Here is a 25,835-nt window from a genome sequence, read left to right on the forward strand (position 1 = left end):
TCTGACTAATCTGCTGGCTGCTGGCTTCTCTAGTTCTGCCGGAAGCCGTTCCTCCCTGATGTGCAGCTGATAGAGCCCAAACTCTGATACTCAGAGGCCCCAGGTATGTGGCAGAGTGTCTTTTTGCCGCTGTGTCTCTGTACATGGGTTGTTGCGTAACTTCACTTAGCTGACTTCCTCCAGACCCAGACCCTCCTTAAGAATGCCTTCCCTGATCATAACCCATTTCCTCCTGAGTTAAGGCATGCCCAGAGATGCTCTCACATATTCCTCTCAAAGCAAGTAACACCCTAAATTGCAATTATATTGTCTGCTCAGTTTTCGGCCTCCCCCACTGTGAGGCCAAGCACTGTAATTTACTCATCTTACAGTCCCAGAGCTCAGTAGTGGGCACATAAACATCTGTTAAAAAAGAACATCTGATGATTACTTAAACAAGAGAACGACTAGTATTTGTTTTGCGTGAACAAATACTGCCCTCTTCTGGTCAAGTATATTGCCTCACCAAAAAACGTTTAAATTCCATGTCAAAGTAATGACTTCAAGAATGTGTAAAACCAATTTTTTAGGAAATGTGATAAAGCTATTAGTCAGACCAACTTAACGCAATGCTGATGGTCACAACTACATAAGACTATTATATAAGGCATTCGTTTGTAACACAAAAGAGGCTGGTCACTCCAACTCACCTTCAAAAATTAACATTCAATCAATTAATGGGAGTGTTTCACGTAATAGAACTTAATATAGAAAAATAAATTTAAAACTTAAATAAGCAATATAAAAAAGAACTTAATATATAAGTAGTGCTTTTTTAAAATACATGTATAATATGTGTCACATGAATACAAAAAATACCATTTGGACTCTTTCAAACAGCCCAATTTTAACTGGCGATATTTTCAGTTTCTTTTAAAATGCTCCTTACAGGGGCACCTGGATGGTACAGATGGTTAAGCATCCGACTCTTAATTTTGAAAATGGTCATGATCACAGGGTCATAAGATCAAGCTGTGCGCTGACTCTGCACTGGGTGTGGAGCCTGCTTAAGATACTCTTTCTTTCCCTACCATCCCCCACTCCTTCTCTGTCTCTAAAAAAAAAAAAAAAAAGGAAAATGTTGCTCATAGATAAAAAAGATTCTTGAAACTAAAATGGCTTTGGGAAACTTACCAATGTCATAAGCCATAAAATCTGAAGAGAAGCATTTGGCACCATGGCTCATGGATGTGTCATTGTGTGTGTTTCCTCCAAACACCAGCATGGTTCCACTCACTATCACAGCTGTGTGTAAGTAACGGAAAAATCGGCTGTCCTTAAGAATGGTCCTTTTGAGTTTATTTAAAAATAATAAATACAAGGTTAGTTTTTTAGAATATTTATCATCTATTTGCTTGCAAACACAACCATTTTCTTAACTTCAGATCCAAATGTGCAAATACTTCTAGATTTTCCCCTATATATGTTACTTCGTCAACAATAAATAAATACAAAATCTTAAAGGCCTATGAAAATTTTGACAAAACATATTAAGAATCTTAAAACTGTTCCTACCTTATGACCCTATAATTGCAGTTTCTGGGTAGAAATCACATCAAATACAGATGAAAGCTTACATATAATGTCTTAATAATAAGACAACAACTAGAAACCAAAAATTCCAACAGCTCAGTCTCAGTACACCCACATGACAGCAATTACACAGCCACTAAAAATGATAGACATTTTAACGATAGAATGTAAATGGGTATCCATAGCTGGTCTCAAACACAAAAAGAAAGAAGAGAAACCAGTGCTTTATATAATGACTCTATTTTATAACTCAATTTGCTGTACATTTATTAAAATTAGCACACTTTATATATAGTTCAATTTATAACGGAGGAGAGTTCTAACTCAGGTCCTGAAACCCCTCTATTTGATTATTTCATGCAATGATACCAGTAACTAAGCCCAAAGATGACACTTTAGTCATCAAGGTTAAAAAATGGATATATTTTACTTAATTACAGCAATGTGCATACATTACAGCTTTGCAGAACGATCTATTCCTCAGGATTTTGAAGAGCAAAAATTTTATAGAGGTATTGAGGATATGAAAATTGAAAGAACAGTCAAAAAACGTCAAGTGTTTTCTAATCAATCTCCTACAAAATTTTAGAATAATGCTATGAAATAAATACTAGGTATATTATTACTTTCTGCTTCCTTCCCAATTTCTCTATCTACAATGCTGAAGAGAATTATCTGCTAGACCTAGAACAAAAATAGAGCCCAATATTTTCCCAACAATTGCTAGAATTCACACCTTAGAGTAAAAGCTCAAGAAAAAGCACCCACCACATCTGGGTGTCCACATCGTATCTGTAGAGATCATCTGCAAGGCGGTACTTATTGGCACTGAAAGCCTTATAGCCCCCATGAACATAAAGGGCCTTGGTCCTATGGTCATAGACACTGCTATGACCATAGCCCCCTTGGACAAGGGCACCATTCGTTTGTAATATACTCCACGTGTTCTTAGCTGGAAGAGGAAAACAGTTAAAGACAAACATTGCAGGCTCCTCCTCTCTAGTACTTAAAATGACCAACTAGTTTAAAATAAGAGATTTCAGCAAGCTTGATATGTATAAATTTCTTTAATCTTTTTGTTTTTAAAGGAAGGCCATCTAAAACTTGTAACAAAGCCAGGTGGCCAAACATCAATCTGTTAAATGTTCTGGTGTTCTACTATATCATGTTGGAAAATAATTACATTAAATTTAAAAGAGTCGGATTTCTCTCAATTGAACACTTAATACCCCGCAACCTTCAGTGACCAATACGCAGATGTGCTTTATGGACCTATTTTCCCAAACTATCAATTACAGGTGGTGCTCCCATACCACCACAACAGATATAATAAAATTTAACCAACGGAAAGATTACACATTAAGGGGAAACCACAGTCCATTAAACCAATCTCTAAAGGGTCGTCTAATTTTTTTTCTTCAGAATATTGGTTGTTCCAAACCACTTTTATTTAACTATTTTCAACACCGAAAGCATTTAGTGTCATCTTTGGCTCCTCACCAAACTGATGACAAGGAACATAGATGACATAATAGCAGCAATAATCTGAATTTTACTGGGAACACAGCCACATTAACTGTATTTCAAGATAAAGAACTAGGGTCAAAGTTAGGTGGAATCTTGTTCAAACGTCATAATAATAAGGGTAGACATTTTTAATTTGACATTCCAAAAAGATCCACTGGAAAAAATACCTACCCAAGTCATATTCCTGTACATTGCTTATATATCCATAGAGAGGGCAATGACCAAAGATGACCAGCATGACCACTCTGCCAGTTTTCAATTTGACGATGTGTGCCGAGTGCCCCACCACTGCATACTGCTCCTTGGCTTTCGGGGTCAACAACACCCATGACTCATTATGAATATGGAACACTCTCAACTCATTGGTCACGTTCCCTGTTGAATCAATTTTTCCTCCATACATGTAAATTTTATCCTACGGGGAAAAAATGCAAACAAAATTCTAAAAAAAAAAAACATCAAAAGCATCAAATCCGAGAAAGAAAAGAAGTTCAAAACCTCATTGTTATTCTTAGCTGAAGAAGTACTAGTGAAATGCACCTTTTCATGAATTATTAGGAAAGGAATGAAAGGAACAACATAAAATAAAACATCATATCCTGTATGTCCAACACTTTGCCACTGTTCTTGAACTTCCTCATAGGAGATCTCTTATGGTATAAAATGGCTTGGAAAAATAAAGTTGAAGAGTTCCCTCATCCTCCCATAAGCCACAAAAACAAGGAAATGAAAGTGATTATTCAGTTATATTGCAATGTGGCTATTCTTGGCTAAACTTCCTAATTAATATGAAAGCTAACCGACACAGTATTAATTTTTAGCCATTTAGTACAACAACTGGAATATCCCAGTACAACTTGAATCCATTAAAATCTCTCACATTAAACTGGTTTCAACTTTAATTTCCACTTACAACTTGGCCAATTATATACACCGCCCCCCCCCAAAAAAAACCCAGAAAGATTCCCCCTAACTAAAAACCAAAACTGAAGTCGAAATGAGAGAGACAGAGAAGAGAATGGTGGTTGCTAGGGGCTGGAGGCGAGGAGGGATGTAGGAAGTTATCATTTCACAGGCTCAGTGGTGTAGTTTTACAAGATGAAGAGTCACAGAGCTGATGGTGGTGATAGTTACACATTAGGGATGTCTTTAACAACACTGAACTGTACACTTAAAAATGGTTAAGACAGTAAATTTTATATTATGTGTATTTTACCACAGCAAAGAAGATTAGCAACAAAACCCCAACACTATGTAGCTTTTTGATTACATGATATAATAAGGCAAGTGTGGAAGATCAGAATTTCTAGCTTGTACAGAGGGGAGACACCTTACCTTGTATAATGCTAAAGAATGGCCGTATCTGACAACCACATTGTTCACTGAACGATTCAGGGTAAGCCACTCCCTAGAAGCAAGGTCATACCTACAAAACAAACAGATTATATTTTTACCCAAATGACAAAGCAGAGTATCTTATGCTCTTCTACTTGTGATAATCATGCAGTTTGGAGATGCTCATTAAATATGCCATGCCCGTGAGGAACCTCTCCAAACAAACCAACCTAACAGCTGAGTCCGCAAGGCAAGTCAGAACTTGAGAAGGGGGGCTGGGCTGCACAACCTGGGGACAAGGGAAAACAAAGCTACTCGAAGCTTCTAACACTTCCTGAAAACCTCTTCTACACACGGTCTAAATCACTTGCAAGTTGCGTTACACAGAAGGGGCATTTACTGCTGTAACTTCTCTTTCATTTAGTCATGTGAAATTGAAGATAGGTACTGAAAAAGGAATGATGATTAAGTAAAAGAAAATTCCTAACTTTTCCTTTTCTTTATCTGATTTTTTTTTTAAAGATTTTATTTATTTGACAGAGAGAGAGATCACAAGTAGGCAAAGAGGCAGGCTGGCGGGGGGCGGGGGGTGGGGAAGCAGGCTCCCTGCTGAGCAGAGAGCCTGATGTGGGGGGCTTGATCCCAGGACCCTGAGACCATGACCTGAGCCAAAGGCAGAGGCTTAACCCACTGAGCCACCCAAGCACTCCTAACTGATTTTTTTAAAGTCATATTTTCAAGAAAACTAGGCTATCATGGCATTAAACATTAAGTTAACATCATTCCAGACATTTTTCCATGTATATATAACAAATAGAATACATTGACAATATACATTTATACAAAGGGGATCATCCTCTAGATACTTTTAATAAACAGTGTTAATTTTATATAATTTAATAGAAAAGAGAAATCAAAAGGAAACCAATGCTATTATTCTACTCTAAATGTTATTTTTTCTAAGTTTTCCTGAATAATCCAAGTTTGTTTTATCATGAAAAACATTATTATGTGAACAAGAAGATATAAGAAAGTCTTATTATCAACATAATAAGCAAAAAAGAATACAAATAAATGTCCATCAATAGAAAATGGATTAATAAATTGTGGTATATCTATCTAATAGAATTATAGAGTGAAAAATAAATACACCTGAACACCTTCTCAACATAAGTCTCAAAACAATGGTAAGCTAAAAAAATCAAACTGCAGAATACTGTTTCTTTAATGACTAAAAACAGTTAATTTATTAATTCTATATATTGTTCATATATACTAAAAGTGTAAAGATATGTATATGAACAAACACCAAAAAATCTGGACATTGGTTATCTTTGAGATTGGGGTGGAACATGCAGGGGTCTTTAATTATATTAGCAATGTCTTATTTCCAAACTTAGGTGGTATATGCATTAGTATTCATTATTATTCTCTGAACCTTTCCTTTTGACTTAAAGATTTTATGCATGATCTAAAACAAAATGGCGACATTTACTGAATATGAATGCTACATTAATACCAGCTATGATTTGATGTATTATTTCAATATTCCACATTTTTAAAAAACACATGAATAATTATTTAGAAGTTGGATTAACTTTAGTTTTTAAGTTACATACAAAATTAAGTTAATTTTGGACAGAATCCATTAACTTCCAGCCTTGAAAGTTGAAAACTTTAGCACTCACATTTCCTCTCATTTCTTCTCCCAATTTTTGTCAAATAATTTTTACACTGTCCAGGTTTGCATACTCACATCCCACTCGATAACTGTGATTTCATACTTCTTTAGTACCAGGCCTTTCTTTTAGGTGAAGCAATCTCCTCACTATCCTCTTACCACAACTTCTCCTTGAGTCTTTAATTCTTACTTGGCCAGATTTTGTTGCCAAGTGGTTATTTTCTAGAGGAGCTCCTATGTGCTCCTTTCCCTAAATTCTCTGGTGTTTAAGAATATCTGCTTGCTCACTTTAGAGCTGAATGACATCTTGGCTGGGTATAATATCTTGGGTCATCCTTTCTTGCTGTCAGAACTTTGAAGATGCTGTTCCCTTGAAATAATACTGGTAGTGAATGCTGTGATGGAGAAACCCAAGGCCATTCTGATTTTTCCTGTTTTTCTGTGGTCTGTTTTTCTGTTTGGGAGCCTGAAGAACTCTGTCACTCCCATTCTCTCTCCTCCTCCCTTTCTCTCCCTCCCTTCTTCTCTCTCTCTCACTACCTTTGAAAGTCACAATATTATATTTTACTTAGGTAGAAATAACTAAAATCCAAACAGGCTAATGTCTTTACAAAATGGGCTACGTAGCACTATAATACTTTTATGGACCTCTGGCTGTGTAATGGCTCTCCTGAGGACTAGCATGGCTTCTGAAAACACATAATACACCTAATGGTCAAGCCAGAGGCCAGTCTCTGTAAAGTTGAAAGAGAGAAAAGAAACAGAGGGAGCCCAAATCTCTAGATGACTTAATCTCCCTCTCTTTCAAGTGACACAGAGGGTGCTCAATCTGTTTCTTAATGCATTTTGCTCCTCCTAGTCAATGACAGTTTAGCTCAAGAGCTTGTCAGAGACACTAAGGCACTGGCAGGTTCAATAACCCGGCACAGATGAACTGCCAAAAGATCTTACATAACAGGTTGTGACTCTTTTCACAACCCAGAGAAGCAAACACAAGTTAAGATAAATATTGATGCAATAAAACATAAGAAATTGTTCAGAATACTGAACTAGTTCTAAGACGTGGACAAGCAGATAAGCAAAGACAAACTTCAGGAATTCAGTAACAGGTGTCTTCCAGAGCTGCAGCCATCTCTCTCTCACACACCTCCTTGCTGGTCGGTCTCATGATGACCATGATGACACAGGGCACACACTCCACCACCCACAATGGCCTGGTATTCCAATCACAGTGTCTGACCATCTAAGACCACAGTGAAGGCTCTCTGCAGATTGACTGTGACCCCAGCCAGAGGAGGCACAGAACTCCCTGAGGCTTCCCACCCAAGAATCTGTCCTTTATGCTAAAAGTTCAATAACTTGATCAAATCCGGTCTTGTTGTGGAACAGCTATATACTTTTCCTGAAACCTCTTGTGCTATTTCAATCCATCTGTCCTATTTGTTTGGTTCTTTTCTTCAGTGACAGCAACTACCTTTATATTGGATGTCCAGTCTTCTGTGTGTCTTTGCTTTCTAATTATTTCAATCAGTATTCGTTGGAATGTCTATAAAGCTGTCAGTGATTCGATTTTCATTCCAGTTTCTGCTATACGTAATTTATTTACATTTCCTTGGATGTATAATCTTCCATTTCATTGAATTATTATCATTTTCATGTCTATTTTTTTAAATTTGAATTCTCATTAAGGTGATGTGCAGCATCAAGCAGTTGGAAGCAATCTCTCTCATTTTTCCTCTATGATCAGCTGTCAGCATTTACATGCTGTTTCCTTCCTCTTTATTTTCCCATCATAGGATATTTGTGTTAACTACAATGTTATTTCTTTCGTCATGCTTGTGGTCTGCTCTCCAGACATCTGCAAAGTGTGGATGATTTCTTAATTCTTTTTCTGCAATGTCTAAGAAAACTTTAGCCTTCTATCCTAGCTGTAGTGTGAGAGCTGATATTTTATGTTCTAACCACTGTTCTGAAATCTGAGGATGTACTGGGGCTCAGATGGAGGAGCATACAGTCTATTAGAATAAATCACCCAGACTCTGCTCTCCTTGGAGTGTCCTGGGTCAAGGCATAGCCCAAATTAGAAGCGACCCTGACTTTTGGGCAGAGAGAGGTTTTTCCCTCTTTTCACCCACTGTTGCCCAGCAACAATATCTTCTACTCTTCAATTAAGAGAGTGAAATAACAATGATCCCCACTCAGTTTGCATCTTTCAGATTTGTGTTAGACTGGTGTAAGACTGGTGTAAGAGCTCTCAGAATCTCAGCCATATGATTTCTGCGGGGCAAAAAAGGGGTCAGTTGTATGGTTCCTGTGAGTCTGTTTTAAAGTTTACTGGATTAGGTGATACTCCTTCCTTGTTTGGTTACTTGCTGCTCAATCTTTGTTTTAATTTTTTTTTTTTTTTTTAAAGAGAGAGAGAGTCTGAGTGGGGTGGGGAGGGGCAGAGAGAGAGAGAGAGAATCTTATGCAGGCTCCACACTCAACATAGAGCCCAATGTGTGGCTCGATCCCACAACCCTGAGATTATGACCTGAGCTGAAATCAAGAGTTGGATGATTAACCAACTAAGCCACCTAGGTGCCTCCTTACTTTTTCTTTTTAGACATTTTTTTAAAACACTTTTTTGCTTAAAGGAAGGAAATTCAGTGATGAAGTTTCAATTGAAAATCATAATCCAGGATTCCTGGGTGGCTCAGTGGGTTGAAGCCTGTGCCTTCGGCTCTGGTCATGATCCTGGGGTCCTGGGATCAAGCCCCGCATTGGGCTCTCTGCTGAGCGGGGAGCCTCCTTCCTCCTCTCTCTCTCTCTGCCTGACTCTCTGCCTACTTGTGATCTGTCTGTCAAATGAACAGATAAAAATCTTTATAAAAAGAAAATTTTAACCCAGAAGACCAGGATCATTTGTCTCTTGGGTGACATAAAATGGAGACTGCTTTTTAATGCAACTTAAAAGTTTTGGGTTAACAGGGTTGTGGAAAAAACAGTAAGCTCAACTGCTGAAATATGTTTGCGTAAGAATATAAATGATGATAAAATTTATAATCTCAGTTCCAGAAATAGTTCCTCTAAAAGGAATCACTGTGTTTTTACTTTGCACGAGTTAGTAAAAATTTATTTGAAACTATATGAATTTTTTACATGAAACACGTAAAGTTGTAAAAATCATGTTTTGACCAAGTACAAGCAGAAAAAATATTACAAACAAATGTGGCCTGTGAGGTGTACCAGTCACATAAAAGCAAGAGATAACATTAATATTTCCAGGAACAAGTATGTGTGAAGGAAATAAATAATTCATTTACTCTCTTATTCCCCTGATAAACACTTATTTGAGCACATTCTATGAGCTGAGCTCTGAGCTGAGTGAGCAAACAAGCTCTCTAACCTCAGAGAACATATAGTGGAAAAGGCAAAAAATGAGCAAATGCAACAAGGGGCATACACAACATTAAAAATGATGCCCACTGCTCTAAAGGAAATGAGAACAAAGAAAAAGAACAGGGAGAACCTGCCAGAACTGGATGATCAGGGAAGATCTCTTAAGGTACAGTTAACTGAGATCTAATGGTGAGAAGAAAACAGCCCTGTGCTACAACACCAGAGGAGTCTGGACCAAAGGGAGGGGTAAGCACAAAGACCTTTAGAGTAAGGACACACATAGAGAGTATTAGGTAAAGCTAGAAGGTTGAGGAGGCAGGAGTCTGGGAAGGTGAGCGGAGTCAGATCAGGTAGGCCCATTAGGTCCAATAGGAAAAGCCAATGATGGGTTTTAAGAAAATAGTAAATGATACAAGTCACACTTTTTAAAAAATCACCCCAGTTGATATTTTAAAAATGGATTAAAATGGATGCATGAAGGGGCACCTGAGTGGCTCAGCTGAGTGTCTGCCTTTGGCTCAGATCATAATCCCAGGGTCCTGGGATCAAGCCCCACATCCAGCTCCCTACTTGGTGGGGAGCCTGCTTCTCCCTCTCCTGTTCCCCTTAATAGTGTGCACCTTCTTTCTCTCTCTCTCTAATAAAATCTTTTTAAAAAGGGGAGGTGCATAGAAACACACAGACTGCTAGGAATCTACTGCTGAAGTCTAGGTGAGCAATAATGGCAGGCTGGTCGCAGAGGGAAATGAATGAATATGACATGTATCCGGTGGGCTTGATGAGATTAGCATATGAGGAGGTGAAGGAGAGGATCAAAATCACTCCCAGATTTTTTTTGCTTTGAGAGAAGATGATGCCAAATACAAGTGTAAAAATCACATAAATGGTAGAATACTTGACTCTCATAATATCTGTACAATAGCCAAAGGGACAAGCACTTTCACACCTTTAATTTTACCTTACTTCTCAGGGTGGTGGCATGAGAAGTAGTGAAAAGTGGTTAGAGTGAGGAGAGATTTTTTAAAAGGTCAAGCTAACAAGACCTCCAAGACCTGCTGACATTCTGTAGCAGACAGCCACCGGGGTGGTGATCCTCATGACCTCTGCTTCTGGGTATTCATACCCATATATAAAACCCTCCCCTCAAGTGTGAGCAGGGTCTATGACTTGCTTCTAATCAAAGTGAACATGGCAAAGATGATGAGATGTCATTTCCATAACATCTGTCCTGCCAGGAGACTCAGTCTAGAAAGAGACTCTTCTGGTGACCTAATGAAGCAAGCAGCCACACTAGGGAAGTCAAAGTGATAAGGAAATGCGGGCAGCCTTCAGGAGTTAAGGGTAACCTCTACTTGACAGCCAGCAAGAAGTTGGGGCCCTCAAGGAAATGGATTATGCCAAAAACTCTAGTGAGCTTGGAAGTAGACTCTTCCCCAGTTGAACCTCTAGATGAGAACACAGGCCAGGTGACACCCTGACTGAAGAGCACCCAGTTAAGACATACCCAGACTCCTGACCAGCAGAAACTATGAGGGAATAAATGTATGCTGTCTTGAGCTGCTAGGTTTGTGGTCATTTGTTATGCAGCAAGGGATAGCTAATCTACGCACTGATATGGCGAGTGAAAAAACAAGAAGTCAAGGATAGCTCCAATGTTGGGATTAAGCAAACAGAAGTATGAAATAATCATTAACTGAGATAGGGACATCTGGGGCAAGTACTGGCCTGGAGGAAAGATCAGTTTTGGAAGCAGAGAGTTCAAGATACCTCTTAGAGAGGCAAAAGATTGAGATGTGAAATAAAGAAATGGCAATATGGGTTCAGGTGAAAAGTCTAGGATGCAGATATAAATCTGGGAATCATGAACATAGAGGCCAAGATATTACATGAGATCACCAGAGAGCAAATATAAACTCTCACAGAAGAGGACCAAGAGCTGAGCCCGGGGACACATCATCATTCAGAAGTCAGTGGAACCAGAGGAACCAGATAAAGAGGCTGAGAAAGTAATAAGCAGTTGGAACAAATATCAAGAGAATACAGAAACCTGGGAGCCAACTGAAGAAAGTGTTTAGAAGTGAAGGGAGGGGGTGCCTTGGTGGCTCAGTCGATTGAGCATCCACCCCGATTTCAGCTCAGGACATGATCTCAGGTTCCTGGGATCAAGTCCTGCATCAGGTTCTGCACTCAGTGGAGAGATGGCTTGGGGATTCTCTCCCTCCCCCTACTCCTCCCTCACCACACTTAAGTGTGCACTTGAGTGCACACTCAAGCAAGCGCATGCTCTCTCTCAATAGAATAAATAAATCTTTTTTAAAAAAAAGAAAAGTAAAGGAGGGATTAATTACATCAAATGTTGGTATAAGATCAAGTATGACAAGGACTAAGAATTGAAATTTTAAAGTTCAGCTCCTTGGTCACATTAGCCACATTTCAAGCTCAGTGACCACATGTGGCTAGTGACATGAAAGTGCCCCACTGGACAGTGCTGATGCACAGAAACAGAAGGCAGGATAAATGAGCACAGATATAGGTAACAGCTAAATATGGTGGTGGGAGTTTGTGTTAAGTCCTCATCAGATAACAGCTCCCCTTCAAAATAGAAACAGGAAGCAAGGCCAATAGCTGAAAATGAAAACAGGAGAAAATGTGGTAGGAATTTGAAGAATGAAAAGAAATATGGTGGCTGAGCAGGAAAATGAGAGCAAGACTGAGACAAAACCAGTGGATCATGAACCCCTGTGGGAGCCAAGGATTTCTGGAGGTCACCCAAATTCTTGCATGTACATGGATGTCTTCTGCCAAATTTGGACAATTCTCAGCCATTATTTCTTCAAGTACTTTTTCAGACACTCTCTCTTGCTCCTCTCCTTCCAGGGCTCCTCCAGTGACAGAAATGTTAAAATTTTTTGTTATGGTCCCCAGATCTCTGAAGTTCTATTCATTTTTTTAAGCATTCTATTTTATCTCTGGTTCAGATTGAGGATTTTATATTTTATTATTCTATCTTCAAGTTCACTGACTCTTTCTTCTGTCCTCTCCATTCTGCTGCCGACCCTATCCAGTGACATATTTGTTGTGGTTACTGTATTTTTCAGTTCTAAAATTTCCATCTTATTCTTCCTTACATCTTCTCTTTCTTTAATGAGGCTCCATTATTCATTTCAAGTAGGTCTATAATTGCACACAGAGGCATTTTTATAATGGCTGCTTTAAAATCTTGTCAGATAATTCTAATATCTATGTCATCTTGCTGTCAGCATCTCAACTGCCTTTTTTTCCCTCAAGTTGAGATTTTCCCAGCTCCTCACATGAGAAATGATCTTCAATTGAAATCTGAACATTTTGGGTATCATGGCCAGAGACTGGATTTAATTTAAATCTACCGTTACAGCAGGCCTCCTCTGACACCCCAGTAGGGAAGGGGGAAGGCCAACTCATTCCAGCTGTTACTGCCAGGTGGGGTAGAATCCAGGCTCCCTACAGGGGCTCCACTGATATCACAGGGGTGGGGGAGGCCTCATTACTGCCTGGTGGAGAACAAAGTCCCAGTTCCCTAACTGGCTTTCAGAGATTAAGACTGTAGGCAAATAACATGCAAAAACAAAAACCAAAAGGCTAAACATTAACTAGGTTACATTAACACTAGATTGCTGAGAAAGTCCCAGCTCCCTAATAGGCCTTTTCTAATACTGGCAGCTGGAGAGTGGTTGGAGTACCTCACCAGATCCTGGCAAGTGAAAATCTAGACTCTATACTTGGACTTTGCTGACAGCAATGAAGGCAAGGCCACAGTTCTTTCTGTAGTGTTTGGCTATAGTAGAGCAGCTATTTGTGTCTAAAAGTTTTCTGTCTTGCTAAGCTGCCCCCTTCCTAGTCCTTTGGCTAGAGAGAACAGGCGGGCTTGTTCTTGGGGCTTTTTTGGCTTGTGCCTACTGGTATTTCCAGACTGCTGCTTTTCCCAACCACAAATCTGAGATACATGAGACAAAGAGAAAACCCCTGGAATTTGCCGTTACCTCTTTCCCTGGGTCCCGAGGTCTCTGGCCAGACTGCCTTCTTTCTACCTTTTAGAGTTTTCCCATGTTTGCATTACATATAATCCAAGATTTTTAGCTGTACTTACCATAAAGAATAGGGGAAACTGACCTTCATTTCTTTGTGACTTTTAATAATTTCCTTTTTCATATTCTATTACTAAAGGAGAATTGGTGCACCTGGGTGGCTTAATCTGTTAAATATTTGACTCTTGGTTTCAGCTCATGTCATGATCTTGGGGTCGTGAGGTTGAGCCCCATATCAGGCTCCACACTTAGTAAGGAGTCTGCTTCTCTCCCTCTCCCTTTGCGCCTCGCCCTGCTCATGTGTTTGTGTGCACCCATGCTCTCCCTCTAAAATAAAGAAATAAATCTTTAAAAAAAAAAAAAAAAAGAAAGGAGTATCTTATTTACTTTGTGTTTCTCCTGGGTTTGTCTTCAATTCTGAAATCATTTTAAAATTCTTTTTCCATTCGTCTGTTGAAGACATCTTGGCTCTTTCCACAGTTTGGCGACCATGGCCATTGCTGCTATGAACACTGGGGTACAGATGGCCCTTCTTTTCACTACATCTGTATCTTTGGGGTAAATACCCAGTAGGGCAATTGCAGGGTCATAGGTAGCTCTACTTATAATTTCTTAAGGAATCTCCACGCTGTTTTCCAAAGTGGCTGCACCATTTTGCATTCCCACCAACAGTGTAAGAGGGTTCCCCTTTCTCCACATCCTCTCCAACACTTGTTGTTTACTGTCTTCTTAATTTTGGCCATTCTAACTGGTGTAAGGTAGTCTCTCAATGTGGTTTTGATTTGAATCTCCCTGATGGCTAATAATGATGAACATTTTTTCATGAGTCTGTTAGCCATTTGTATGTCTTCTTTGGAGAAGTGTCTGTTCATATCTTCTGCCCATTTTTTGACATGATTATCTGTTTTTTGAGTGTTGAGTTTGAGGAGTTGTTTATAGAGGATATGGTCCATATATACAATGGAGTATTATACCTCCATCTGAAAGGATGAATACCCAACTTTTATATGGACACAGACAGGATTGGAGGAGATTATGCTGAGTGAAATAAGTCAAGCAGAGAGAGTCAATTATCATATGGTTTCAATTACTTGTGGAGCTTAAGGAATAACATGGAAGACATTAGGAGAAGGAAAGGAAAAGTGAATTGGGGGAAATTAGAGGGGGAGATGAGCCGTGAGAGACTGTGGACTCTTGAGAAACAAACTGAGGGTTTCGGAGGGGTGGGGGTGGGGGGTTAAGTAAGCCTGGTGGAAGGTATTAAGGAGGGTACATATTGCACGGAGCACTGTGCATTCATAAACAATGAATCTTGGAACACTGAAAAGATAAAATTAAATTTTAAAAAAATTCTTCCCTAACTTCTACCATCTCATTTCTGGATTTTTCTACTTCTGATTCTATTGTTCTTTCATGTCTTGCATCATTTTCTTCCTGTATTTTAGCTTGCTTGAAAACAGTAAGTTCTCACTTTCATCAGTTTTATGAGTGTATTTTTCTACTATCCTTTCATGTACAGTGGTGGGTTATTCTACCAGGTAGTCTCTTTCTCCTTTCTATGTTACTTTAACTTTTAATTTTCTATGTCATTAAAACTTGATACTTATCTGTTGCTCAATTTTAAGTAAAACTACTTTTTTCTGAACTTCTACAAGAGAGGCCTGGGGGGTTAGGACCATCTTCCTAATTTCTCAGCTCTCTAGTTTACTCTTCTATTGTCAACAGTGTGGTGTTCAAAAGACAGCAGCTTACTTGTTGAGATATCTGGCTCTGTCCCTCCCTGACTGTTACCTGGACACTCTTAATTTTTCCTCTATGGTCCCTATTCTCTTCAATTTGAATTTTATTCCCAGCAGTTTCTTCTTGGTGTGGAAATTTCTCTCATGAAGAGACTGGCTAGTTCATTTGGGGAGCTAAAAAGGCACAAACTGCTCTAGCCCCTTCAGACCCTACTACAGATCCCTTGTGCTTACCCCCTACCAAAACATACAAATCTTTCCAGTTCCAACTGCCATTCTCAAAAGCAACTTCTTCTAGGTATGCAGAAGCCTATCAATTGGCCACCTGCTCTCCTTTGCTTACTCCTGCTCAGATTCTAATACCACAAAGGCTTTGTAGCTGTCAATAGTTAGCCCCCCTCATCTGTGCAGACACCTTCTGACCAAGTTTTGTTTTGTTTTGTTTTGTTTTCTGACCAAGTTTTGTTTTGTTACCCATGTGTTTTTTTTCATTTTGCTATGCTAGTTATCTATATGCTTTAATGACTACTTGAGATTCAGAAACTATGCCTTTACTGCCATAGTTCCAGAATCCCTTACAGAACAGATTCTGGTTTTTTACAATATTCATTAATAAAAAATGCCTAGAAAAAATGTCCAGAGTACAAAATTGGCATGAGTACGTGTTCATAAATTTCTCCCTAAAATCAATCTTCATAACTAACTTCATAACTCCACTGTGATAACATATATTCTCCCTTCAAGATAAGTAACATAGGACCAGCAAACTCTGGGTCGAGTGTTAGACCATGGCATAATTTTCTCTAGCAAACTATAAATTCAAACCATCTGACCTACAAAAATGCTAATTAAATTTATAGGTAAAGTAACCCCCAATTTATATAGAGCCTAAGGTAAAATTTAAGAGATAGTACCTAGAAAAGATTAATTATTGCTTATTATAACAATGCATTCCTTATGCCTCCCAACTTCAAAAACTAAGAACATGTCAAAAAAATTCTGGAACAGTACTACTAAAATACTAACAGGGAGTTTCCTCTGGTAATGGAATCACTGACGATTTCATTTATCTCTAAATTTTCAAAATGGGAAACTAGTAAGCTTCTTACAAAAATGTTTAAAACAACTTACGCTAGAACCATGTTGTAATCTGAGTGGTTGAACATATATCCTCCAACAACCCACATTATATTTCCATTGACCACAGCTTTGTGAGAGGCCCTGGGAAGCTTTAGGTTAGAATATTCCTCTCGAGTCCAAAATGACTGGTTAGCTGGCACAGGAATCGAACATCCAGGACCTAATAAAATAGAATAAATTAGCTTCACAAAATGCAGCCTTAAATTACTGCATTTCAAGATTTAATCATATAAATGTAACAACTATCTAAAGAATACTTAGTTGTTCCTTTAGCATCAAAATGTCAGACAAAGCCCTTTAATTCATTCTTTCGATTCACTCAAAGCTGGTGACCAAGGGTCATCTCCAGTATAATTCAAAATCATGTACTTTCTCATGATGACTTGACCACAGTCAGGTTAGGATTTTTTAGTAATGAAATACTTGCTTCAGCAGCTCTCAGAGGAAAGAGTAGACAAAGAAATTATTGATTCAAATGAAAAAACTTTAGGGTTAAAAGGTAAAGAAAGACTAGTCCTGGGAGTAATAATACAACCCATCCAATTCCTGGAAAATCAAGAAACTCCATTCTTGGGGGCTGTGCCTCCTGCTGCTACCTTTCCACAGAGATAGGTACTCAAACACTTCAATTCCTTAGCTCATTGATTTCGGCCCAAGCACATAAGCGAGAGCATTTAAACAAACACATTTCCTTTCAAAACAAAAGTACTCTGAAGAAAAGATGCATGTATAAAGAAAAACACTAAATCAGTAACAGGTGTTATCACACAAACCTTAAAGAATTTGCTAAAGCTTCTCCGATAACCTCTCTATCTGCAGGTAATTCCACTTGCAGTTTTAGAATGATATTGTATAATCGACCCCAATTTTTTCTGAATTTATTGAAAGTTTCTGAGAGATACTATCTGAGAGATACTATCACTGATAGTTCTTGTCCCACCTCCTAGGCTTGGTTCTCTGCTGTATTTTCTTGAGGTTGAGACCAAGTCCTCCAATTTTCATGAATGAATTGCAAAGAATGTTGAAACCCCTTCCATAATTCTAAAGTGACTACAACCATACATCTATGAAATTGAAAGATTTTTAAGAATCTGAATAACAAAACGCAAAGACTTCAATGCTCCCTGATACCTCATTAACATAAGTGGAATATGTGCAAGGAATGAGGTCAATGTATAATTTACTCAACTAGGAAGATGCTGTAAAAGGGAAGAAAAACCAAGAGAAAAGCAGCCCCTACCCTGCCACTCGGGGAAGCAGGAGCATCCTCTGACATCGCTTGAATTGCAAACGCCTCGATAAGGAAAACCACAGTCATGGACACAGTGAGGAATATCGCATGCTTCCCCTTTCCAGTTTTCCGAACATTCACATTGGACAGTGTTGCTGCTATTACTGCTCTTACATTCTCCTCGGCCTGAGCAGTTGTTCGGACACATGTCAAAACTATAAAAACAGTGGGGGAGAATGAAATCAACACAAAGCAACACTTCAATTAATTTAGCAGAATTTTTACCTACACAAGGTTTAAGACTCTCATGGGCTCTCCAGTTCATCCACAAGCATAATGGCGGCACTTACCAGTTGGCCTAAGTAGGGTCAGTCAACACTGCATAGCTAGGACAGGTAATGAAATCAATTCCAATCCTGCTGGATTCTCACAGGGCAAGGCAAGTTAAAAACTTAAAGGGAGAAGAAATTCTTGCAAAATGTGCAGGCTTAGCTTCTCAAAGGTGGGATGACTATGCTGTTCTTGGTGGCCCCCCTAGTGATGGGCATTAGAAAACTGTCAATTATGGGACATCTGGGTGGCTCAGTGGTTTAAAGCCTCTGCCTTCAGCTCACGTTATGATCCCAGGGTCCTGGAATATGGAGTCCAGCATCAGACTCCCTGCTCAGTGGGGAGTCTGCTTCTCCCTCGCCCTCTGCCCCTCCTCCTGCTCATGCTTGCTCTGTCTCAGTCTCTCTCTCAAATAAGTAAAATCTAATAATAATAAAAAAAAAGAAAACTGTCAAATACAAGCTTCCAAGTTTGGAGGAAGGGGATAAAACAAAGGACTAACAATAAATTACCCATCCTCATGGTGTATATACCTCTGGACAGTTTCTAAAAGTTCAGAAAGTTAAAGATTATTGCCCAGAGTGGTATATTTAAAATTCCTCAATAAGTCATCTACTCATATCAGATGGAAGAAAAGGGAGGACCAGTTTAATTCAACAGTTTAACTATAATGCATCTCATAATAACACAACTTAACATAACTGTATTGAGGGGCGCCTGGGTAGCTCAGTGGGTTAGAGCCTCTGTCTTCAGCTCAGATCATGATCCCAGGGTCCTGGGATCAAGCCCGGCATTAGGCACTCTGCTTAGCAGGGAACCTGCTTCCTGTCTCCCCCACTCCTGCTTGCTTCTCTGCCTACTTGTGATCTCTGTCTGTCAAATAAATAAAATCTTAAAAAATAAAAAGGTAACTATATTGAGGAGCACCTGGATGGTTTAGTCAGTTAAGCATCTGCCTTTGGCTCAGGTCATGATCCTGGAGTCCTGCAATCCAGCCCCACATCAGGCTCCCTGCTCAGTGGGGAGTCTGCTTCTCTCTCTCCCTCTGTCTGCTGCTCCCCTTCCCCCTTCACTCATGCTCTCTCCCTCCCTCAAATAATAATATTTAAAAAGAAAGATAACTGTATTGACAGCACTCTAAGAAGACATAATTCACATTTCAAAGGGGAAAACAATAATGGAACTATCAGGATACTTTTAAGAATGTAGATTTCTTCTAAGACCTACAAAGAAAACTAAAAAGAAATTTTGTAGCAAAGCTTGATAAAAAATCAGGAATCAATTATTAAAAACAAGCTAATTAATGTTTACACCTGTACCCAAATATCAGTTTATGACATATTTATAATATATTCTATAATTCTGTAAATATTTATAAACAGTATTTTTATAATCTATGTAATTACAATGGAAGAAATATGTATATCTACTTCTCAAGACCCAGTAAGCAGAATAAGTACATAAAGTATTTGGTTAAAAAAGCTGAATGAGGGGTGCCTGGGTGGTTCAAGTGGGTTAAAGCCTCTGCCTTCGGCTCAGGTCATGATCCCGGGGTCCTGGGATCCAACCCCGCATCGGGCTCTCTGCTCAGCAGGGAGCCTGCTTCTCCCCCCACCCCTGCCTGCCTCTCTGCCTACTTGTGATCTCTGTCTGTCAAATAAAGGAATAAAATCTTAAAAAAAAAAAAAACTGAATGACATTCTTCTCAGCCTCTAGAAAGTGGTATCTACCATCTCTACAATAATATAAACACAGAAGTAAAGCTTCAATTTCATCTTTTTAAGAAAAAGGCCTTTGTAAGACAATGGTTTATAAAAACTAAACTTTAAATCTCAGATTGGACTTGTTAAGGTAAAATGGCTACAATAATCACACTTTGTTTTTACAAAGGGTCTAGGATAAAACTGTAGTAAAGCATTGCCACGATGTGCTCATCCTTATGCCTCACACCAAAAATATGTTAAATTATCATTTCCTACTGACACACTTATTAACCGTATACCAGGGAATGTCATACAACCAAAACTTCATGTTACTGAAAAGAAAAGAGGAGGGAGTAACCCTTAGCACCTACTAAACTAAGGGAGGACAAATATCACAACTTCCCCTGTGCCTCAACTTCTCCACTCCAGTGCCCTCAGGCATTCGTGGACTTCATGTGCCAAAAATTAATTATGATCACTTATTACAGTTACATAAAATCTCAAAACACAAAAATCATTTTTGAATCTCAGAAAAATGAAAGTGGCAGGTAATACATTGAAACATCTGCGCATATGTCTAAATTGGAGTAATGAGAAAATTAGTCTAATTATTTGTGCTTAAAATGTGACTCGGAAATAAGATGAAATGCCAATTTGTGTGAAAATAAAATATAACTATTTTTCTCTTCTTTGAGAAGAAAATTAGGCAACACCAAAGTAGCTGTAGGTACTAGACTCAAGGGTCCCCCAGTTGAGGCAAGTCCAACGGTACAATTCAGTGCAACCTGAGGACACCTAGAAAATGAGTAACAATGTTTTATGTGTGTCCTTCTGGGCATTCTTCTGGGAATAAAGAACATTGTTTAATTTGGCTTTTCAAAGGGTCTAGAAGCCCCAGAATGGTTTAGGGCTCCTTTTTAAAGAAGAGAGATCTTGGAACCAAAAAGCTAGTAAAATTTAGGATAACCTTAAGATTCCTTCACTTAATAAATAAATACTAATTCTGGTCTCCAGGAGAGATCAAGGCTTCCCCTACACCAATGAGGGTAAGAAAAACATGCATTTCTTGGGAAGATAGTGACCACAGAGCTAACAGAGCTCTCCAGTGATGGGGCAAAGGGTTTCTGGTGTCAAGGGATATTTGAATTGCCTTCTCTCTAGGGATGCTCCCTCCCTGGAGTTTCTCTTCTTCCCCAAGGCTGCTACTATGAGACTTGGAAGAGCAAAGACTGTACCTAAGAACCTGTAGGGAACCTGGAATGGGGCCTGGATGGATGGCTAGAGCAATGGACCATGGACAGGAGGAGGCAGCATCACCCAGGAGCTTAGCAGAAATCTGGATTCTCAGGCTCCAGCTCTGTTGCACTCTGGTCTCTGAAGAAGGGCCAGGGATGCATGTCTTAACAAGCCCCTCCAGAAGATCCCTGTGCATGTGAAGTTCGAAAAGTACCAGCCTAAGCCTTTACTCTTCCCTTCAGATCTGAACTTCCTTCCTCCCAGAGTGTCCCACTCTCAATGCTGTGACTCTCTAACCTTCCATTCTGAACTGTGCCTCTCCCAGGCCCCTGACTCCACCCTCCCCAGCTAGGGTCACCTAGGGCCCCCTCTGCTTACTCAACCTCATAGCTGTCAGTTCCCTCCTTAAAACTTTCTTTTCTGAGCTTCTGTAACAACACAGCCCACAGGCATTCCTCTACCCCTTAGCTGCCTCTACTGCCTTTCTCCTCACTGTGCACACGCTCCATAAGCCAGTTACTGTCCATGTGCCAGTGATTCCCAGATGAAAACCCCTGGCTCTTCTGGGCCCTGGATCTGAATATCAATGTCCTGCTTAGACATCTCACATGTACCCAACCAGACTCATCAGTCTTTCCTCTTTACCCAGCCTTTATGTCTGCCTGGCTCATGAAAAATCAGCTTGCTAGTACTGTGATACAATGGCCAGGCTGCCAAGTCACAAACCTTGGGCACCTGAAAAGCTAAATGAGTGTACCAAGCAAGACAGAGATCGGTCTAAAGAGATCTGAAAGAATCCGGAGACCCTGAGAAAACAGGCAGATAAAAAATCCAGCATAAAGGTTATATATACATGGAGCTTCCTGCCGCTGCCAGGAGTTGGCAAACTTATTCTGTAAAAAAAAATCACATAGCAGGGGCGCCTGCGTGGCTCAGTGGGTTAAAGCCTTTGCCTTTGGCTCAGGTCATGATCCCAGAGTCCTAGGATCAAGCCCCACATCAGGCTCTCTGCTCAGCAGGGAGCCTACTTCCCTTCCTCTCTCTCTGCCTGCCTCTCTGCCTACTTGTGATCTCTGTCCAATAAATGAATAAAAAAAAATTTTTTTTAAGTTAAAAAAAACAACAACACATAGTATCTTGGGCTCCTTGCGCCAAAGACACTCTCTATTACAGAGCCCTTGCTTAGGGAGCTTTATGGGTTTAAAGACTTAGGAAAACAAACATTTCTTAAGAGTAAAATATGAAAAGACAAAAGTCAGCCTCTCTCCTATCGTGACAAATTCCCAAAGCTGTCTAGGTCTGTTTCTCTACACTTCCTCTGTAATCTCAGCTAAGTCCTCATCAGTGGGCCAACAACTGAGCACATAAGAATGACTAATGTCTGTTAAACTGCACTTAGCAAGAAGCCCCAGTGTTTTTATCCAGCAGCAGAAAAATGCCCCTCTTTTCCAGAAGAAGCTCAAAGGCAAGACCTGGGTTGCAACTGTGGTCCCAGATCTTTTTGACAATGTATTTCACAGCTTCCCACCAGTTTCCTCCATTATAGAATGAGTGAAAAACACAGTGCCGTATTTCACTGAGTTTTTAAAAGAACTTTAGACGAGAAAATCCACGCATACCGCTTAGTGCAATGTCTGGCACACTGTCAGCCCTCGATACATGTTAGTTGTTATTACTGTTAAATACAGTGTCTGAATAAAATCACAACGATTAGACTTAAATATCTTACTTGTAAGTGATATTAAATCCAGTCAAATTATAAGCAGCATCACTAAAAAAATGCAGCAGGGCATAACCTGATGTGGTAACCACCTCAGGGACAGTCTCGTTGCCATCTCTCTCCGGGACGATGAGGCCACTGAAACAAAACCACATTTCTTACAAAGGGAAGCATGGTCACCAGGCACATCACATGGCGGCACACAAATTCAAACCTGGAATTCATCTTAGAATTTTTTTAAAAACACTTTGAGGAAGAGGGGCAAATTCTTGTGATAAACACATACTGCCACCCGATCAGTCTGGATCCAGTTCTGAACTCTCTGAGGAACAGATCTGAATCTTTCACCAGGCCCTCCTTTATCCTGGCTTATATTTCTAAAAAGATTTGCAATCAATGACCCTATTCTTTTTTTTTTTTTTTTTTTTTTGGTATATAAAACTATTTCTAATTCCTCTTCAAGAAACTCAATAAACCTTCAAAATCACAGTAACAAACTTTATGAGTTGATGAATGTCAAATATAAACTACTGGAAAGTATGAAGAGTAAAATTATAAATGAACTTGATAAACACCCACAATCTTTTTTTTTTTAATATTTGTATTGCTTTATTTGTCAGAATCACAATCTTAACACTATTATTCTGATGTACTTTCTTTGCCTAATCAATACCATATAACATCTTATATTCTATTTTATAAGTAATACATCATAAGCAATCCCCCTCTCATTCAGCATCCAATACACAAGATATTTGCTGGGTGTCTAGAGAGCATTAAAAATTATCAAGTCAAAGGGTCTAAAGGATGGCTTTAAACCTCTTGATCCATAAAACCAACTTGCTTTCCAGAAGCAATATGTCAACTTGAAATCTCATCAATATGAGAATGGAAAGGTCCAGCCTACCTCACTTGCCAATAGGAAGGATTACCAGTCCTATATTAGCTTTGGTAATTTAATAAGTAAAAAGTAATTGTTTTATATTGTGGTTTTGAGTTTCTTTTACACTCCTGAAGTTAATCATTTATTGTATGTTTACTTGCCTTCTGCATTTCTTCAATGTGCACATCTTCTGCCCGATTATCAATGCACTATCACCACCACTACGTTCAGTGTAAACCTGAATCCTTACCAGGTCCTATGCAATCTGCTCCACACACACAGCCCCATCCAACGAACAAACATCTCATCTATTACTCTCTTCCCTTCACTCACTCAACCCTAGCCACACTAGTCTCCTTGCTTTCCTATAACACACACCACATAAACTCCCCATCAGGCCCTATGACAGTCTTCGACAGTCATTCACTGTGACCTAGCAATTCTAAGTTCTTTGTAGAACTAATACCTGTTCATGTACACAAACACAAATATACAACAGTCCTCACTGTAGCACTATTCAGACTGGCAAAAGCTTGAAAATCACCTAGGGGCACCTGGCTGGCTCAGCTGGTAGGGCATGTGACTCTTGATCTAGGGGTCATGAGTTAAGCTCCACGTTGAGCATAGTGATTACTTAATAAAAAAGGAGGAGGAGGAGGCGCACGGGTAGCTCAGTCGTTAAGCATCTGCCTTCAGCTCAGGTCATGATCCCAGGGTCCTGGGATTGAGCCCCGGATTGGGCTCCCTACTCAGCGGGAAGCCTGCTTCTCCCTCTCCCACTCTCCCTGCTTGTGTTCCCTCTCTCACTGTGTCTCTTCGTGTCAAATAAATAAATAAAATCTTCAAAAAAAAAAAATAAAGAGGAAGAAGACAACCACCTAAATACGAATCTGCAGGGAGTCAGATGATGAATCATTCTGTATCTGTAAGTCTGTAGAACTAACAAGGAGCTCGACAAGGCATTCCAGTAAGTAGAGGAAAAAACAAGCTGCAAAACAATGGGCCTAGCATATGTGTACATTTACACATATTTAGGTAACTGCATATAAAAATAATTAATTGGAAGAATATAGAAGCAGGAAATGAGGAGGAAGGGATGGGATTTTCATTCAGTAAGATTTTAAATATAAAGACAGAATTCTAGGAACTCGAGAACTCCGAAGGTGCTCCAAGTTTACAAAACATTGAAGTATTTTGCACTGTGTAGTCAGCTAACCAATATTTACTGATGCTGCATGTGAGCCACAGTTCTAGGTACCAGAAACATGGCAGTGAAGAACTCCCTGCCTCCATGAAATTCACATCAGGGAAATGACAAGTGAGCCTAGATATACCCCCACCCCCGCCCCGACACACAGGTGTGTGTATGTAACACCAGGCAGAGATAAATGCTAAGAATAAAACAGTGAAAGAACAAAAGGTGCTACTTTAACCCTTTGAGCCACCCAAGTGCCCCTAAAAGGTGCTACTTTAGAAAGGGGCAGCTAGAGAAGGTCTCTCGGGAAAGGTGGCCTTTGTTAGAGACCTACATGAAGGTTTCAACTGTGATCATGCTTTCATCAATTTCATGTACCAAAACCCCTTGAAATGCTGAGCAGGGACGTACCTGTTAGAGGGCCACCTCGAAACAGGTATGTTGGAAGTAATCTTCCCAGAAGAAATACTGCCTCAGGAATGACTGGGGGCTTCATCACATGCAGAAAACCCACACTCTTCTCCTAGCATGAGCGTCAGGACCAGAGATGGGAACACCAATCCTCAATCCACATGCCTGGGCATGTCACAGACATCTGGGAACCTCAGTGTCCTCAAAGTGCCCAGGAGGAAATCCTGCCTGCCTCGCAGCGATATAACAAACTATTACAGCACATAAGTCCTGAAACACCGCCTCACACTAGCAGGTGCTCAGTAAGTGATGGCTCATGGTGTTTATTACTCATATGGTGGGGACATTTAAGTGTGCGGGACAGAACAGTAGGCTGGGCGGAGGGAGGAAGGGCAGAGTCACACGGCAGGGGTGGAGGGCTGCGTGCACCAGATAAACGTGATGCTGGAGAAAGGGGGTCAGCTTCCTCACTGTCAGAGAAACTCAGGCACTGGCTTCTTTTCACTTTGAAAACCTGACATTGTGACAGCTTTGGAATGTGCCACTTTCTCCCAGTGAAAATAAAACAACCCGTTTATGACAAAAATAAACTTCTACAGGGTAAATAAATACAAACAGCCTTGGCCCAGCACACAAGGCAATGGAAAGTGCGTGGGTGAGAAAGCGATGCTGCAGGCGTGCCATTCA

General features: G+C 39.7%; 1 protein-coding gene across 3 annotated transcripts in view; it reads right to left on the bottom strand.

Moving 5' to 3' along the window:
• The window catches only part of ATRN (attractin), a 147,740-nt gene that overhangs the window by 77,579 nt on the left and 44,326 nt on the right, over window positions 1–25,835 (bottom strand). For all 3 annotated transcript variants that reach the window (XM_013046046.2, XM_004772875.3, XM_004772876.3), the window contains exons 4-10: window positions 22,669–22,797; window positions 17,680–17,885; window positions 16,431–16,599; window positions 4,435–4,525; window positions 3,271–3,514; window positions 2,341–2,524; window positions 1,174–1,328 (exon numbers count right to left, since the gene is read on the bottom strand). In XM_013046046.2, the coding sequence (XP_012901500.2) occupies window positions 1,174–1,328; window positions 2,341–2,524; window positions 3,271–3,514; window positions 4,435–4,525; window positions 16,431–16,599; window positions 17,680–17,885; window positions 22,669–22,797 (1,178 nt within the window). The remainder of the gene's footprint in view (window positions 1–1,173; window positions 1,329–2,340; window positions 2,525–3,270; window positions 3,515–4,434; window positions 4,526–16,430; window positions 16,600–17,679; window positions 17,886–22,668; window positions 22,798–25,835) is intronic.

This window comes from Mustela putorius, unplaced genomic scaffold, assembly GCF_011764305.1.
Source record: "Mustela putorius furo isolate JIRA1106 unplaced genomic scaffold, ASM1176430v1.1 tig00000874_pilon_pilon_pilon, whole genome shotgun sequence".
Lineage (NCBI taxonomy): Eukaryota > Metazoa > Chordata > Mammalia > Carnivora > Mustelidae > Mustela > Mustela putorius.